This window comes from Thamnophis elegans, chromosome 11 (genome assembly GCF_009769535.1).
Source record: "Thamnophis elegans isolate rThaEle1 chromosome 11, rThaEle1.pri, whole genome shotgun sequence".
Classification (NCBI taxonomy): Eukaryota; Metazoa; Chordata; class Lepidosauria; order Squamata; family Colubridae; genus Thamnophis; species Thamnophis elegans.
The window spans coordinates 11,518,434-11,534,897 of record NC_045551.1 but is presented as its reverse complement, the minus strand read 5'-3'; the positions used below and the strand labels follow the sequence as shown (position 1 = coordinate 11,534,897).

The following is a 16,464-nucleotide window of genomic DNA, read 5'->3' as shown; positions in this document are numbered from 1 at the left end:
AGAAGGGCTGAGGAAGCAGCTTGCGAGGCTTTTTATAATCTGTTCAGTCCCACCTCTCTGTTTCCTGTCCTTGTGTAAGAAATATATTTTGATTGGTTGTGAGACTCCCATGGACCCATGCAGGGGCAATTCTCTAGGCTGCGTTTTGAATCTAGGTTTGGTTGAGTTCTAAGATGCCATGTGGTCAGTTGGGGCCAATATTATCATACTTTCCTGTAGCTGAAGTGGAGAAGTCTTTATTATGTAAAGTGGACTAGCTTGGCCTTCTTAATGGCCCATTGACAATATTATCATGCTTTCCTGTAGCTGAAGTGGAGAAGTCTTTATTATGTAAAGTGGACTAGCTTGGCCTTCTTAATGGCCCATTGACAAAGTGGGGATGGGCAGGAAGCTACAGGCAATGATGAAAAAAAGACCTGGAAAAAACCCAGGATTGTTACAGCAAGTTACTGAATCATCACAACCCTGGGAGGAAATAGCCAGGCACTGGTTTCACCGCTTTTAGAGTAGCAACAGGCCAGGATTTCAACCCCATGCCTGGGCAGGAAGCTACAGGCAGCTTTCTGTCTTTTAAAACATGTTTCTTTCTTTTCACATCCAGAGAAATATTCTGCCTTTTCAATATCTCTTAGGGTATTTCATTTTTCTGGGAGAGGGCTGGGTGATAAACTTCCTACAAACCCAAATGGCAATGGAAAACTCCCAAGAATTGGATATAAATTACTGTCAGATGCTAAGGAAAAAAAGAGATTTGGGTTTAACAGATTTGAAATTAGACTTTGATGCTTGCCCTTTGGCCTGGCTAAAAGAGTGGGTGAATCTTCAGAATAAGAAGTTACTTGATTTAGAGGGCAATGAATCCACAATTGATCTTGTCTTGCAAACCCTTCAAAAGAACAACCTTGGTCTGCTTAACTTCTTGAGCCCAGGCACGGTAGTCCAAGGCTGAAATGCAAAATCCAATAGGAATACACACTGCACAAGGCTAACGGTGTGAAGTCCAAAAATCCTGGCGACCAATATTATCCCAATGGCTGATAATATTTGCCTTTCATCTCTCGATCGACCGAAACCTTCAGAACGTCATCTCTCTATCATCCGTTTGAATAGCTCTACCTTTCAATCCACCCGGAATCCGTACAAGAAAGAGAGAGATTTTATGTTTTTATATTCCTAGCTCTATGTTGCTAAATTCGCGTTAGGAAGCCGCCCCATTCATTGGCTGGGCGAGCAGACAAATCCTGACGAATCGGGGAGGCCCGGTTGGAACCGTCGGGAAAGTTCGAGAGGGCCATCTCTGCGCCTGCGCCAACTCCTGACCCGGAATAAAACGTTCACCATCAAATAAGCCGGGGCTCGGCGGAGACATGGAGGAGGTGAACAGTGGAAGGGTGGTGGCGGCGGCGGAGAAAGGGAAGCCGTTTCTCTCACTGCAGGGAGACCCAGATCCGAGCTGGTGGGGTGGCGAGCAGCAGCAGCAATCCTCCGCTGGCCTGGCCCGGTTTGGCGTGGCGGGGGCCGGTTGTCTTGGTGATTGGGTTTAGGGACGGCCACAGGGCTTGGGGATGCAGGAGAAGTCAGCGGAGGGGATGCTGGACCACGAGAATTTATATCGATTTATGTAGAATCCGTGGTCTCCAACCTTGGCTACTTTAAGACTTGTGGACTTCAACTCCCAGAATTCCTCAGCCAATTTTTACCTTCACACAGTAGCCATGACAGATGCTGTAAAGCAGTGTTTCTCAACCTTGGCAACTTGAAGACGTCTGGACTTCAACTCCCAGAATTCCCCAGCCAGCGAATGCTGGCTGGGGGATTCTGGGAGTTGAAGTCCAGACGTCTTCAAGTTGTCAAGGTTGAGAAACACTGCCTTAGAGGATGGTATGAAGCTATCTGAACAAATAGGCAAAATTAATTTACTTTCATAAGTTTAAATTATTTAGGTTTTTTTCCCCCCTTCAATTTTTGTCATTTATTTCATTTACCTGAAATTTCCTTTACCATCATCTTCTTTGACCTCTAAAGAAACAGTGAACATGAATATATCACTGTCAGGACTTGAAACAATAGCATCCTTCACATTAGCAAATGCTGGCTGGGGAATTCTGGGAGTTGAAGTCCAGACGTCTTCAAGTTGCCAAGGTTGAGAAACACTGCTGTAAAGGGAGAGTTGATGTTGGGTACCAAAATGGGAAGAAGGAATTGGTAGTAACATCATCCTAATCACATTGTCTAATGAACTGTCTCTCTAGGGATTCTGGCATTTTCTATTCACAGGGGAACTAGCAGATTTTAATCCAATCCAGTAACTCTTTTTGCATAGTTTGAGAGGTATATATTTATCTGTGGTGTCAGAATTTTAAATGAAATATATAGATTAATTCAGTGTTTTTCAACCGTTTTTGTGCAAAGGCACACTTTTTTCATGAAAAAAATCACGAGGCACACTACCATTAGAAAATGTTAAAAATTTTTAACTCTGTGCCTATATTGACTATATATAAAGTGTTTTTCCCACGGCACACCTTACACTATGTCACGGCACACTAGTGTGCCACGGCACAGTGGTTGAAAAACACTGGATTAATTCATGATAGTATAATGATTTCAGTCTTAAATTAATAGCATGGATTCTACATCATTCGACTCATTAGCAGTACCGATAATGTACTGAAAAAAAGCAATGTTCATATGGCTTTAAAGCTTAATTCTCCATTCTTTTTGGTTTGTTAATATGAATTCTATTTTAGAATTTTATTCATGTCCCTACTATTAATGGGATAAAATGTTTACAAAATAATGCTAGTTATCTAACATACTTTCTCTTTGCTGGCTGAGGAACTCTGGGAGTTGAAGTCCACAAGTCTTAAAGTGGCCAAGGTTGGAGACCATTGATATAGATGATAGAATCAGAATGTTTCTAGTTCAGAATTATTTATTAACTCCCCCTTTCAGTCAGTCTTGACTCCTGGCTACTGCCCTGCAGTTTCCTTGGCAAGGTTTTTCTGAAAAACCTCCTTCCTGGGGCTGAAAAGAGTCACCCTGCTGGCTTCCTCTAAGTCAGCCTGGTGCCTTAACTACTACACCAAAGTGGCGCTGTGGTTCAGATTTTAGGTGAGCTTAAACCACTTCATCTCCTTGCCATAGTCTCTCCATTCTGTGCGTACATTATCTTCTTACAAGACAATGGTCAAGGTTGCTATGCTCCATTTAAGCAACTAGAATGCTCTTGTAACTCTTTCTAAATATTAGCAGCCTAGTTTTTATCCTTTGTCAGTTTGTCTCTGATTTTTTTTATCTTTATTAACTTTTTATAAGCTTGCCCCTCAAGCAGATGTCGATAGAACATTTGATAGAAATGCTAATTAATTGGTATAATTCATGTATTCTCTGCAGCTACAGAAAGATTTGGAAGAAGTGAAGGAGCTTTTGAAAAGGGCAACAAGAAAGAGAGTCAATGACTTCCTACTGGCAGAAAAAAACAAAATAGAGAGGGAAATCAAGAACTGGCAGCCGCTGAAGCTAAAAGCTGAAGGACCTGAAGAAGAAAAACCAACAGTCACTGGATACACAGTGAAAATCAACAATTATGGTAGAAATGGATTTATTTTCCCTCATTACAGAATGCAGTAGAAGGCAATAGTGTAGCCATCACAGTACTACAAAAAGCTGCATAAAGAACATCTATTTATAACTTCCAGTATCCAGCATTTATTTCACCCATGTATCACAAGTTAGTAAGCGGACTCTGCACTTGTGGGAATACGCTAGGAAGAAGAAGATCACAAGCTAGTTTGGTAATCCTAAAAGCCAAATGTATGATAGAATTATTGGCTTTCCTCCCAAGGCGTTTAGGATATACTTCCAAATATTTAAATGCCGATGTGTTCTGTATTAAAAAAATATTCCATCAGTGGTCCAACTTGCAAATCTTGTAAATGACAACCACTACTTTTGTTTGGGCAAAGCTGATGATAAGGCTTTATAATTACCTGTATGAGGAAAGGGTTTGGAGGCTCCATATAAGTCTATATGTGTGGCAGATAGGGTTGTTTTATCACTATAAAAGAGAACTGAAATAAGCTTTTGAGAATGGAATTCTGTTTTTGTCAGAGCTTGAAATACAAAAATTTTGAAGCAAGCTAGTAATCTTAAAAATCCCTTTTAAAATAGGATTTAGGACAGAAAAGTAACTGAAATACTAGAGGCATATCTAACCTGCATTGAGATATGCTGTCTTCACAATCAAAGGGAGAAACAGTATCAATAACTATAGATGTCAGTTTTATCCATACCCTATTTCTAGGTATTGAATCAAATACTGCTTTTAAATTGATAAAAATGATGTTTCAGTAGGGAGGGGGGACGGACGGACGATACAATACAGTGGCTGAATGTTGTTCTACATCAGCCAATTGAATTATATCCAATAAAGATGACTTGATTATGATCTTATTATGCTTAGGTGACCAGTTGTATAATAATTTGCTAGATCCATTTTATCTTTCTTGTAAATTAACCTGAAATTGTCCTTTTCTAGTTTGTGAAGATTTGTAAAGAGTGAAGTGTATGAATTGTCAGTACTGTGACCCATCCACGAGTCTGCTTTTTCAGTGTGGGAAAAGGCAGATAATTGGAAGGTCTTCCAAAATGAAAATGTCCTACAGAAAAATAATCATGAGGAATTTATTCTTTTTGATACTTTGTCCTTAGAAATGCTAAATGTTAAATTCTTTGAATTGAACCTTGAAATCTCCTGCAAGCCAGTGCAGCTAACAAAGCACTATATGGCTTGTGAAAATTGTTAAATGCAGGTATATAAAAACATTTCTGATAGATATGCAAGGAACAGGATAGATCCACAGTCTGTTTAAATGTGACGGAAGGAACTATTCTTTTTTATTTTTTATAGGTTGTGGGCTGTGATTCATTTTGTAGAGTAAACTTGAAAGGACCTTAATTAAAAAAAAACTAATCTCTTCTAAGTTTTACATCATCCTATTTCTGTGGGTAGGGTAGATGTTATTTTTTTAATAGCAATAGCAATAGCAATAGCAGACTTATATACCGCTTCATAGGGCTTTCAGCCCTCTCTAAGCGGTTTACAGAGTCAGCATATTGCCCCCAACAACAATCCAGGTCCTCATTTTACCCACCTCGGAAGGATGGAAGGCTGAGTCAACCCTGAGCCGGTGAGATTTGAACAGCCGAACTGCAGTCAGCTGAAGTAGCCTGCAGTGCTGCATTTAACCACTGCGCCACCTCGGCTCTTAATCTTTACTTTCATTCCTAATAGGATTTTTAAAGCTTGTTTCAAAATTAAAATGAAGAACTTGATTTAAACACAAGATCTAGATGGGATGGGTGGCACACAAATCAAATTATACATAAACATATTGAAATGTTATTATTTATTTAAAATTGGTATTCACTTTTTAATATCCAAAATGCTTTCTTTTCATTCCTTTAGCATGGGATCAGTCTGATAAATTTGTGAAAATCTACGTCACATTAAGTGGTGTTCAACATCTGCCAACTGAGAATGTTCAGGTGCACTTTACGGAAAGGTAGGTTTTGTTTTTGATAGGTGTAAGCAGCATCTGGTGCTGTTGCTACTGCTGCTGGCTTTCACAGAGTCTCAAAGAGATGAGGAAAATGATCCTTCTTATATAGAAAGATCACTTCTGTTCCCAAGTTATGGTTTTACAGAAATGATAGCATGTTATACCTGCTGCTACTTCCAACCTTTATAAAAAAGAGAAAAAGATCATTTTTCTCTTAATTTAGTGATAACCATGGTTAAGATATTTGGCCATAATGCCAGAAGAGTTATAATCATGACTAAGATGCCAACAAAGTGCAAAATGATAAAGGAATCCTACTATCAGCAACCAATCAACTATCCTAGTAGCTTAGCTAAATGACCATTTTTTTATTTTTGTTCCACTATTTAGTTAAAATCCTGATCATTGTTGGTTACATGTTCTGACCCCCCTCCTCCGTCCAGTAATGACTGCCGAGATAAACTTAACTAGAATGTACTTTAATAGCAAGACCAAACTCTCGATGGCTGAAAGCCAAGCAAACAAACAGATAAGGACCTTGGCAGCAACTCAGACAAACCTTGGCAGCAATCCAGCCTGCCAAGTTAGTTACAACCGTTCTCTTTAGTCAATGTGTTGACTTCTGCAAGAGGGGCGTGTGCACAAGCAGTCTTTTTTATAGTCTGGAGAGGAGCCTAATGACCACCAGCTGAGCGCAATTACCTCCTGTAATTGCGTAATTGTTCCTGACGCCTAGTAGCTCTTCGATGGCTTGCATCCAGGAACAACTCACTGTTGGCTTCTGGATCACTCTCCCTTGTCTCCTCCCCACTGGTCCAAGGCTCAGGCGTCACCTGGTGGCCAACCAGTCTCTCTGCGCCCTGCTCCGAGTCAGAACCCTGTCCAGGGTCCTCCAGAGCCGACTCAGAGGGCCCCTCGCTGTTGGAGTTTAGTGGCAGCTCCAACGGCACCTGCTGGGCCACAACAGTTATATAATATACAAGATCAGAATGAGCTAATTCTGTTCAAGACCAGGATGGTGTCCCCTTAGATACTAGGTTATCTCAAAACTGTTTTTAGTTTATTTCTGATAGATCCATTATCTATCAGATAATATGATAGATATTATTTATCATATTTAAGCTGTTTAAATAGCTTAAATACTATTAAACAGCTTGAATGTGTGGCTGTCACTCGTGTTGACATCTTAAAGCAATGTAATCATTGCCAGGGTCTTACCCATTCATATTTAACAAAATGTTTTCAAACACTCAGCTATATTAAATTTTAGATCCAAATGAACCTAATAGCTTTTTCTCCCTTTTCCCTGTTAGTGTGGCTTCTTGTTGATGTTTATTTGATGTGGTTGTTTATTAGAGAATTCTGATTCAATTTCTTATCCTCTTAGTTCATTTCATCTGCTGGTGAAAAATTTAAATAACAAAAATTATACAATGACGTTCAACAACCTTCTGAAACCAATCTTAGCTAAAAGCAGTTCATGGAAGGTCAGTATATCTGATGTAGTCAATCTTAATACTGTTCATACAAATGCTTTGGCTGGCTTTCTACTCATTACATTTATTCATAAAATATCTTGTTTGGTTTTGGCTTAATATGGTGTATGAGCTTGGCATTTGTGCTTTATACAATGATTAGTGGTTAAAGAAACCCAAGTTTTATAATGAGGCAAAATCCTGCTTTTAAGTTGGTTTCTGCTTTCTGGTGTCTTCCTATAAATTAGCTTTATCACTAGATGGTCTTTTACTTTGGTAGATTGATAGGCAATTGTTCTTGCAATTATTATTCCCAAAGAACATTTTTATTTTCTGAGTCCTGAGTAAGAGGGGAACTAGCTACTAAATATCGTAAGCCTAATTCTGAGTGAATTGGTGAATCTTGGAGCATTGCTTCCCTTGGCAGACTTTTCTTCACCTTCCGAAGGTGTAAAATAAATACATCTAAAATTGTTCATGTCACATTCAGGTTCAAAGTTCTTAGAAAACGTAGTCTGAGATTTGGAAATAGGAAATTTCTGGAATGCAGGTACATGTGTGCGCGCTGGAAACCCAAAGACCAACTTCTTTCTGGTATGTGCATGCATGGCCAGCTGGTCTTTGCGTGCACCGGAAACCCAAAGACCAGCAGACTGGTGCACGCATGCCTATTTTTTGGCCCTTTTCCGGGCCGTTTTCCAGTGCTCTGGTGCCCGCAAAGACTAGCTAGCATGGGAAACCAGAAGAGAAGCTGGTGATGGCACATATGCCCACGAGAGGGCTCTGTGTGCCACCTCTAGCACGCGTGTCATAGGTTCGCCATCATGGGCCTAGAACAACTTTATCCAGTGACATCACATATGGAGACTCATAGCTAATTCTTTCATGTTGCAATTATTAAATCCAGTGACAGGCACAGAAGGGAATCTTAGGAAGATAAGTAATCTGTGGTTTTGAATTTCATGAACAGCATTTAAACTTCTTAAATTCTGGGTTTATAAAAAATATTCTATAAGATTAGATTACAAAAGGAAGTTTGTTACTTAAATAATTTTAATATTTATACATTAGGTTTTGAAAATAATCCAAATCTGTTCCTTTCTGGTAATTCTGGCTTCTTGCATTATTTTGAACTCTGCTTTCTTCCTCCCTACAGATCAAAACGGATATGATCTTGATATTATGTAAAAAGCAGCAAGGAGAAAAATGGGAGTGTCTAACACAGGTTGAAAAAGAGACTAAGGAAAAAGAGTAAGTGTATATCATTTGCTTGTTCCAACGGTATGATATTGCTGTTGCTATTGGAAAAAGGTTTGCAAGCTAAAATCCAGTAAACCAAAATTCCTTTAATCCATGTAGTACATGGAGGTTGAACAGATTTAAAGTATTTATACTTATTCTGTTCTTGCTCACTATGGATCTTAAGAAACTAATCCAGATTTCTATAGAAATTGTATTTTATGGCCAGTTGCTGTAACGTGTTCACTAAAAAGCCCAAATTTTTTATACCAGGCAATTTTTATACTGAATACTATATCAGAGTCATACATGATGACATCTTGGAACTCTGCTCCCAAATGAAAACTATAATTAGATATTATTTAAATTCTCATTTGTTGTATTTTTGCAGTTTTTGGTATATTACAATGTACAGAACACGGTTTAATGAACTTAGCTTTTTAATCTTACCAAATGTATATTGCATGAATGTATATTACTAGATCTCCAGAGCTATTGCATTAGTTTTGTGAGAAAAACAAGATTTGTGAGAAAGATTTGTGAGAAAAAACAAGTTCGGGATTGAAAAATAATATAGGCTTTGTATTTTACTCCATGATGTTGTTTTAATCAAATTATTTTTTCAAATATCAAAATCAGTATCAGGCAAAGGTGCTTTAAATAAGCTTTATTGTCACTTTTTTCTGCGAACACATTGGCACACATTAAAAAATGAAATTCTGATGCCCGCTCTCAAAAGAATACACGCGCACACAGGCACACACACAGACACAGAGATAGAGATGATAGATAAATAAATCACAGACCAGAAGATTACAATGTTAAATATTTGGGCATTCGGCTCTTGTTATGGAATGTACCAAACTCAATACATAACAGCATAATTTCTTGTCCACGTACATCCTTTAGGAAAGCTTCCTATGATACATCTGACCCCAGTGAAGGACTGATGCATCTACTGAAAAAGATGTACGCAGCTGGAGATGATGATATGAAGAGAACACTTAACAAAGCTTGGGTGGAGAGCCGAGAAAAACAATCCAAAGATGGTTTGCCATTAGACATTTAAACAAGTGTTGAAGACTGCGCTTGCTAATTTAATCTACATTTCATGTATGGAGGTTCTGCTGCAATATTCTGTTCACAGAGGATGTGCTTTTTATATAAGCATCTTCAAAGCAAAGACTACGAAATTTATGTTTCGGATTGGAGATGGGAAATAAAATATGCTGTAAAACTTCTCTGTCTCCTTAAATGTTTGTCCTTCCAAAAACATCTTGGCAATTCCCAGACTGGTATATTCAATGATGAATAGCCATAAGTAAATGGTTCCAGTCAAATACTGATTCCTTAGATGACGTTAGCCTAGAAAGGAAACCTTCAGTTTTTTGAGAACTAAGCTTATACAATACAATTGTATTGTATCACAATTAAGTGGTATGCTTAGATGCGAAGCCAGGTGATCAGTTGATCTTTCTCAGATGTTGACGTTTATGTTCTGAAAGCAGTATTATTGAATAGTGATTGACTAGCAGGTAATAGAATATCTAAAGAAAAACATTAATTTCTGTAGGAAGGGTACAAATTCTCAAAGTTATTGTCAAGGAAACTGCTGAGCAAAACAAACAGTAGTAGCTGCCCATTCTTCAAATTCAGAGATGATGAATTCATTAAGGCTACCAGATTTCTTTTCAGGAAACACTAAACCTAAGAGTTGCTTTACTGAAAACAATAGATTTGAATTTTGGATCAGGTTTACTTATATTTATCATAAATGATGTACATTTATGATAAATATAAAATTCTGTCACGTGTTCCTTTATTTAGTCAATCACTAGATTCAAACGGCAACCAGACAAAAACAATGCAATAGAAAAACACATACAAACTAGTTAATACCAAATTTATGACAGCTCTTGAACATTTGGATCCAGTATACTATACTACAAATGTAATATAAAAGTTTATTCTTAAAGACGAAGACTAAAACTAGTACTTTGACTCTTGTCAACAAATAGGGGGAAATTACTGCAATGTTATTAGGCTGAGAAACTAATGGGTGGTTTTAATTAGAGGAAAAGAGTTCAGCTTAATGACAGTAATGATTAATAAAGATTTTTTCAGTGTATTTGCTCATTATCTGTCTACAAATTTTGATTGTTGCTACACAAACATTAGCTATATTATATATATAATTGATTTCCTATCTGACAAGAATATCCATATGTAGGCTTTCATTTTGACCTACTGCATATACCAGTACCAGTGGCTGGGAAGAGGGCGAGTTGGGTAGGAGGGAGCTGAGAAATGTCACATCTATAGCACCCGTCTTCAAAAGAACCAATTTTGACAAACATGGAGGGAAGCTAGGTTGGCTCCTCTTAATGCTTTAAAATCCCTATGATGTATTCAGGAAGAATGGGAAAAGCTCTGAAATGAGATTATAAAGATAATTTGCAAACAATTCCTATGAGGAAAAAACAAGAAAAATCTGAAGCCACCACTGATACATGCAGAACTCTCTAAAAGGACATGCAGGGTGAAGGAGAACTCAATAAATTAAACCTGCCAGCTTGACATCTATACTGGAAAGGTCTTTGAACAGATGATCCAAGCAGCATGTTTATGAGCTTGGTTAGATAGGGGAAGAGGAACCAGCATGGGCTTGTTACAAGTTCTACTAGACCAGCGATGGCTAAGGTTTTTGTTGTATGCCGAGAGCTTGCGCACGCACCCATAATGCAACTGCGCTTCTCCAATGCGTGCATCTCCCTTGTGCTCCCCCAGGCATGCATGACCCTTCCATGCTCCCTTGCCAATGCACGCATGGCCCCCTGCATGCGTCCTACCCCCCAGGCATGCATGCACAACCCCCATATACGTACACAACCCCCCATGCATGCCCCCCCCCCACGCATTCGCAGAAGAGACCCCAAAACCAGCTGGCCGGTGGGAGGCACTACACATAGTGAAGCTGGGTTGGGCAACAGCTTGGGTGCCGCTTGTGGCACGCGTGCCTAATGTTTGCCATCATGGTACTCTCTCTTGTGATAATTACTTTAGTATATCAAAACAGTCTGCCTAAAACCAATGGGGATTCTCCCTTGCTGGGGGAGAAGTTCAAATGGACTAGATGTCTGTTCAGTGGGGATGTACACCAAAAGAGCAGGAGCAGGCAATGGATGAAATACCATATTTTTCAGAGTATAAGACGCACCCTCAAAAAAGGGTGAAAATCTGGGTGGGTCTTATATACTGAATACAGCATTTTTGGCCTCCCAAAATGCCGTCCTCTTTGCAAAAATGGCCATGCATAGCCTTTAGGAGGCTTCCAGAGTGCTCCTGGGGGCCTGAGGGGAGGCGGGCAAAAACAAGCAAAAATGGGCTGTTTTTGGCTCGTTTTTACCATACCAGCCTCCAGGAGCACTCTATAAGCCTCCTAAGGCTAATCATGCCCCTTTTTTGGACAAAACTGGGTCTGTTTTAGTGAAAAATGGGCCATTTTTTTGGTCATTTTTGCCCCCCCCCCAGCCCCCAGGAGCACTCTACAAGCCTCCTAAAGGCTATGCATGCCCTTTTTTTGATAAAAAAATAGTCTGTTTTTGGGAGGTCTGCAAAGTGCAAAAACTTTTTTTTCTAATTTGCCTCTTCAAAATCTTGGTGCATCTTACACTCCAGTGCATCTTATACTCCGAAAAATATGGTATACATTATTTTCAACTGGTACTCTCGACTTAAATCCCAATTTTTCTAAATGCTTATTTTGGGCCATGTATATACTATTCTACTCTGTCTAGAACTCTCCTATCTTTTCTGAAGTCTTATTATTTATGTTATAAAAGTAAGGAAATTATTGTAAGTAGTTATGATATATAAACTAGACTAGAACCTGCAGTGTTATTTTTAAAAAATGTAATGATAAAGTAAAAAAAAACAACACTTCAAATGCAAGAAATGAACCAGAGTCAAATCTGTGACAGTTTATTTTTCATGTCTTCTCCTTAGCTTCAAGAGTAGATTCACATCTTCATAACATCAGACTGACATCCTTGTCAATATCCTTAACATTCACCATCTCTCATTCTTGCATTTCATGTTTAGGAGTTTTCAATTAGCACTCAGTTTTGTCATGTTTGAAGAGATTACTTGCTTGTAGGTTACCACATTGCCCTCTGTATCCCAGAGAGCTTAGCATGGTCAGCCAGATCGCGGAAGACAATTCGGCTGAGCCTCCATCTACTTTTCAAACCTCTAGGTCGGGATGTCAAAACACATCGATTGTGGATTCGCACAGGGCAACTATCTCGGGGCAGATCAGCAATCTCCTTATCGGTAATTTCCTGGAACAAGTTTTTAAAAAATATAAAATTCCCCTCCTATACTTAACCAAAGATGTATACAATTATGTCAGATGGTGTGAGAGTGAAGAATCTCAAAGGCTGTTTTCAACTGGAACTGCCAATCCTAAACTGACATGGTAGGGAATTTGGGATCACAGGATTTTTATCTGAATTTATTCTCCTCATATGAGGGCCTGTAATCCTTCTACTGGTTAACCAGTCCAATAGGAATTAGATTGGAAGTGGAACTATTGTTATCAAGTAAAATATCCAAGATATTTCTGAATAATTAATTTTTTTTCATGGAATTTTCTAATTACATATACAGATAGCTTACTCAACAAAAATACATTTTGCATTTTTCAAAGCCTACACATACAAACTTTTAAAGTGTCATAAATAGAAAAACACATTAAAAAGGATACTTTTGTTCAGTTGCTAAATCATGTCTGATTTCTTGCAATCCCATGGATCTTGCACACCAGGCCCCCCTGTCTTCCATTGTCTCCTGGAATTTGCTCAAATTCATATTCATTGCATTGATGACACTATCTAACAATCTCATCTTCTGTCATCCCCTTCTCCTTTTGCCTTCGATCTTTCCCAACATCCCAACTTTTCTCATTAGGTGGCCAAGTATTTGAGTTTCAGCTTCAGTCTCTGCCCTTCCAAAGAACAGTCAGGGTTAACGTCTTTTAGGATTGACTAATTTGATCTCCTTGCAGTCCCAGGGACTCTCAAGAGTCTTCTCCAGCACAACTCGAAAGCATAAATTTTCCAGTGCTTATTTATTATTAAAAAGATACCACTAATTAAAATTAAAGCATGAAAATAAGTTTAAAATTTAAAAAGAATTACAATTTAACTGTCTGAACACAGCAATCTATCTTTATAACATTTGAGATTCTTTAACAGAAAGGCACAGTATAACATTCCCAATAAATACAATTAGTGTAGTGTTTATATATTATAAATTATTATTATAGAAAATATGTTTAGTGTTAAGATGCACAGGTGTCTACCCCGGTTCCACCACAAATCCGCGAAGCCCTTATCCGCGGAGACATAAGCGCGAAGACTAATTTGCGCCATTCTAAGCGCTAAGGAAAAACGCGACCCTACCGTGATGACATAATCGCGGAGGGCAAATTTGTGCATTCCCAAGCACTCAGTACCCTAAACCTAACCCTAACCCTAAAGCAAACCCCTAAACCTAATCCCAACCCTTACCTTAATTGAAGTCGGCTTTCTGCCGCGGCGCCGTTTTAAAGCGCCCTTCTGTTGCCGCGCTGTTGTCGCAGCGGTGATGACGTCGCGGCTTTAGCGCCGCGATTTTATCACCGCGATTTTGACGAGCGCGGTTTTGTCGTGCCACGGTCTACCCCGTCATGTTGGATCCAGCAAAAGAGACATGCTCTGAAACCTATCTGCAAAGGACTGTCATCTGGTGGGGCCCAGGAAGAGATGCTGCTGTGGTCCCTAGCCTCCGGAACAATATCCCACTAGAGTTTAAATTTCCCTCAACCATGCTGGCCTTTCACAAAACATTACAAACTTAGATTTACCATGAAGCCTGGGGCTCTGATGTAGCCTGTTTCTTGATCATTGTTATATTAAATATTAAATAACACTTGGTGGTGTTAATGCTGTTTTTAATTTTAGTTTTTCACTATTAATTGCCCAAAGTCAAGCATATGAAATAGATTTTCAAACACGTTTTCTTGTTATTCCGCTTCATAATACCTTGACAAAAATAATGTGCTTCTTACCTGGAGTTCTTTGGGCAAAATTCTATTTTTCCTAATGCAATTCAGCCGTAATCTCTGATCTGCATAATCAAAAGCCATTTTCCGTCTCTTAACATCACGTACCATCCTCCAGTCGACATAATAACCTCTTATTTGACCAGTGCATGGCGTGGGGAAGAACTAATAAAAAAAGAAATTACAATCAGCTTTTGTTCAGACAAATGGATATGCCTGTCTAAATCTAGGTTTAGGTTTAGGTTTAGTTTTTTGGATTTATATGCTGCCCTTCTCCCAAGTACTCAGGGCGGGGTACAACATAAAAGAAAACACACATTACAAAAATTAAAAGGGACATTAAAAAAAACCCCAATTGATATTTACAATAAAAATTTAAAAACTAAATTAAAATTAACAACCAAATTAATCCTATATTTTTATTCTATTCAGGCCAGGCCGGCTTGCTGGAAAAGCCAACGTTTTAGGGTGCGTCGGAAGGACCTAGACTGATGCCAAGTATTAATGTTTGAAATCTTAAAAAAAAAAAGCAAAGCAATCATACTGGCCAGCCTATTTTTTTCAAAACGTAAGAAGGCAAGACAAGAAACAATGGATGGAAACTAATCAGAGAGAGAAGCAACCTAGAACTAAGGAAAAAAAAAATCCCTAACAGTGAGAACAATTAACTGGCTTGCTTTCAGAAATTGTGGGCTCATTGACTGAAAGCTTTTAAGAGGAGACTGGATTTGTCTGGAATGATCCAGTGGTCGCCAACCTTGGCCACTTTAAGACCTGTGGACTTCAACTCCCAGAGGTCCTCAGCCCAGTGGTCGCCAACCTTGGCCACTTTAAGACCTGTGGACTTCAACTCCCAGAGGTCCTCAGCCCAGTGGTCTCCAACCTTGGCAACTTTAAGACCTGTGGACTTCAACTCCCAGAGGTCCTCAGCCCAGTGGTCTCCAACCTTGGTAACTTTTAAGACCTGTGGACTTCAACTCCCAGAGGTCCTCAGCCCAGTGGTCTCCAACCTTGGCAACTTTAAGACCTGTGGACTTCAACTCCCAGAGGTCCTCAGCCCAGTGGTCTCCAACCTTGGTAACTTTTAAGACCTGTGGACTTCAACTCCCAGAGGTCCTCAGCCAGCTTTGCTGGCTGAGGAACTCTGGGAATTGAAGTCCACAAGTCTTAAAGTTGCCAAGGTTGGAGACCACTGATCTTAGGGGTCTCCTGCTAGAGCAGGGGGTTGGACTAGAAGACCTCCAAGGTCCCTTCCAACTCTTATTCTGTTCTAATGAGTTTTACGGAACGATTTGCCACAATTTCTTCATCCACAAAAAAGTGATGTGAAGACTTCAGCAACGTCTAAAAATCTACGGAAAAAGCGCTTCGTTTTAGCCTGTCCGCTGCCCCTTCCGTTCGTTCTACCAGAATGCCATAATATGAGGAAGACAGAAGAACTTGAGAAAGGCCGAAAAGGGGCAGGAAACACGAATCCGGCACGGGACTCTCACGTTACGCTTGCCCTGTCGACTCCCCCCCACACACATTTCAGACTTTAAGGTTGGGTTTATCTACTGTTGGGGGGGGGTAGAGGAGCAGTGGGTAGAAGCCGAAGGTGACGTAACGAGCACAGCAGGCTGAGGGGAGGAACCGAGAGGGAAAGCAGCCGTTGGCGGCTGCGACTCTAACCTGCCGAAGAGCGGAACGGAGCGCCGAAGATATCGCCGCCATCTTCCTCCCTAGAGCGAGGCTATTTGAAGTGCGCATGCGCTGCTGGCAACGGGACAGAACGACCGCCAAGGGCGTGGAAGATATCGCCGCCATCTTCCTTTAGAGCGATGCTATTTGAAGTGCGCATGCGCTGCTGGCAACGGGACAGAACGACCGCCAAGGGCGTGGAAATGCGGGAAAGGGGTGGAGGGAAGGGAAGCCGAAGGGGAGGAAGGTGGGCGGGCGGAAGCAGCGAGCGAGGTTTGTGGGAAGGAGCGGCAAAATTTAACAAAATGTGGATGTTATGAATTGAGCTTTTTTTTTAAAGGTGAGGGCGCATGCATACATACATACGCGGAGAGATTCTATGGAAATAGCAAAAGCTCCTACA

General features: G+C 39.9%; 2 protein-coding genes across 3 annotated transcripts; one reads left to right on the top strand and one right to left on the bottom strand.

Moving 5' to 3' along the window:
* Nucleotides 1-1,269: 1,269 nt before the first annotated feature.
* On the top strand, nucleotides 1,270-9,521 carry CACYBP (calcyclin binding protein). Of its 2 annotated transcripts, XM_032226474.1 has the most exons (6): nucleotides 1,270-1,376; nucleotides 3,397-3,592; nucleotides 5,471-5,567; nucleotides 6,952-7,051; nucleotides 8,196-8,290; nucleotides 9,188-9,521. In XM_032226474.1, exons 1-6 carry the CDS (start codon nucleotides 1,368-1,370, stop codon nucleotides 9,345-9,347), a joined length of 657 nt encoding a protein of 218 aa, XP_032082365.1. In that variant the 5' UTR covers nucleotides 1,270-1,367; the 3' UTR covers nucleotides 9,348-9,521. The 2 variants fall into 2 exon arrangements, with proteins under 2 accessions (XP_032082365.1, XP_032082364.1); XM_032226473.1 differs by lacking the exon at nucleotides 1,270-1,376 and having other exon boundaries at nucleotides 3,132-3,592.
* A 2,717-nt stretch (nucleotides 9,522-12,238) lies between these two features.
* On the bottom strand, nucleotides 12,239-16,209 carry MRPS14 (mitochondrial ribosomal protein S14). Its single transcript, XM_032227021.1, has 3 exons — nucleotides 16,053-16,209; nucleotides 14,388-14,546; nucleotides 12,239-12,618 (listed from the first exon to the last, which is right to left on the bottom strand). Exons 1-3 carry the CDS (start codon nucleotides 16,185-16,187, stop codon nucleotides 12,436-12,438), a joined length of 477 nt encoding a protein of 158 aa, XP_032082912.1. The 5' UTR covers nucleotides 16,188-16,209; the 3' UTR covers nucleotides 12,239-12,435.
* Between the last annotated feature and the right edge of the window lie 255 nt (nucleotides 16,210-16,464).

Coding starts and splice junctions, on each gene's coding strand:
- CACYBP (XM_032226473.1), top strand. CDS start 3,382: ATGTATTCTCTGCAGCTACAGAAAGATTTGGAAGAAGTGAAGGAGCTT. Junction 3,593..5,470: donor AGTGAAAATCAACAATTATG/GTAGAAATGGAT, acceptor TCATTCCTTTAG/CATGGGATCAGTCTGATAAA. Junction 7,052..8,195: donor CTAAAAGCAGTTCATGGAAG/GTCAGTATATCT, acceptor TCCTCCCTACAG/ATCAAAACGGATATGATCTT.
- MRPS14 (XM_032227021.1), bottom strand. CDS start 16,187: ATGGCGGCGATATCTTCCACGCCCTTGGCGGTCGTTCTGTCCCGTTGC. Junction 14,547..16,052: donor TCCGTTCCGCTCTTCGGCAG/GTTAGAGTCGCA, acceptor TTTTTTTATTAG/TTCTTCCCCACGCCATGCAC. Junction 12,619..14,387: donor TTTTGCCCAAAGAACTCCAG/GTAAGAAGCACA, acceptor AACTTGTTCCAG/GAAATTACCGATAAGGAGAT.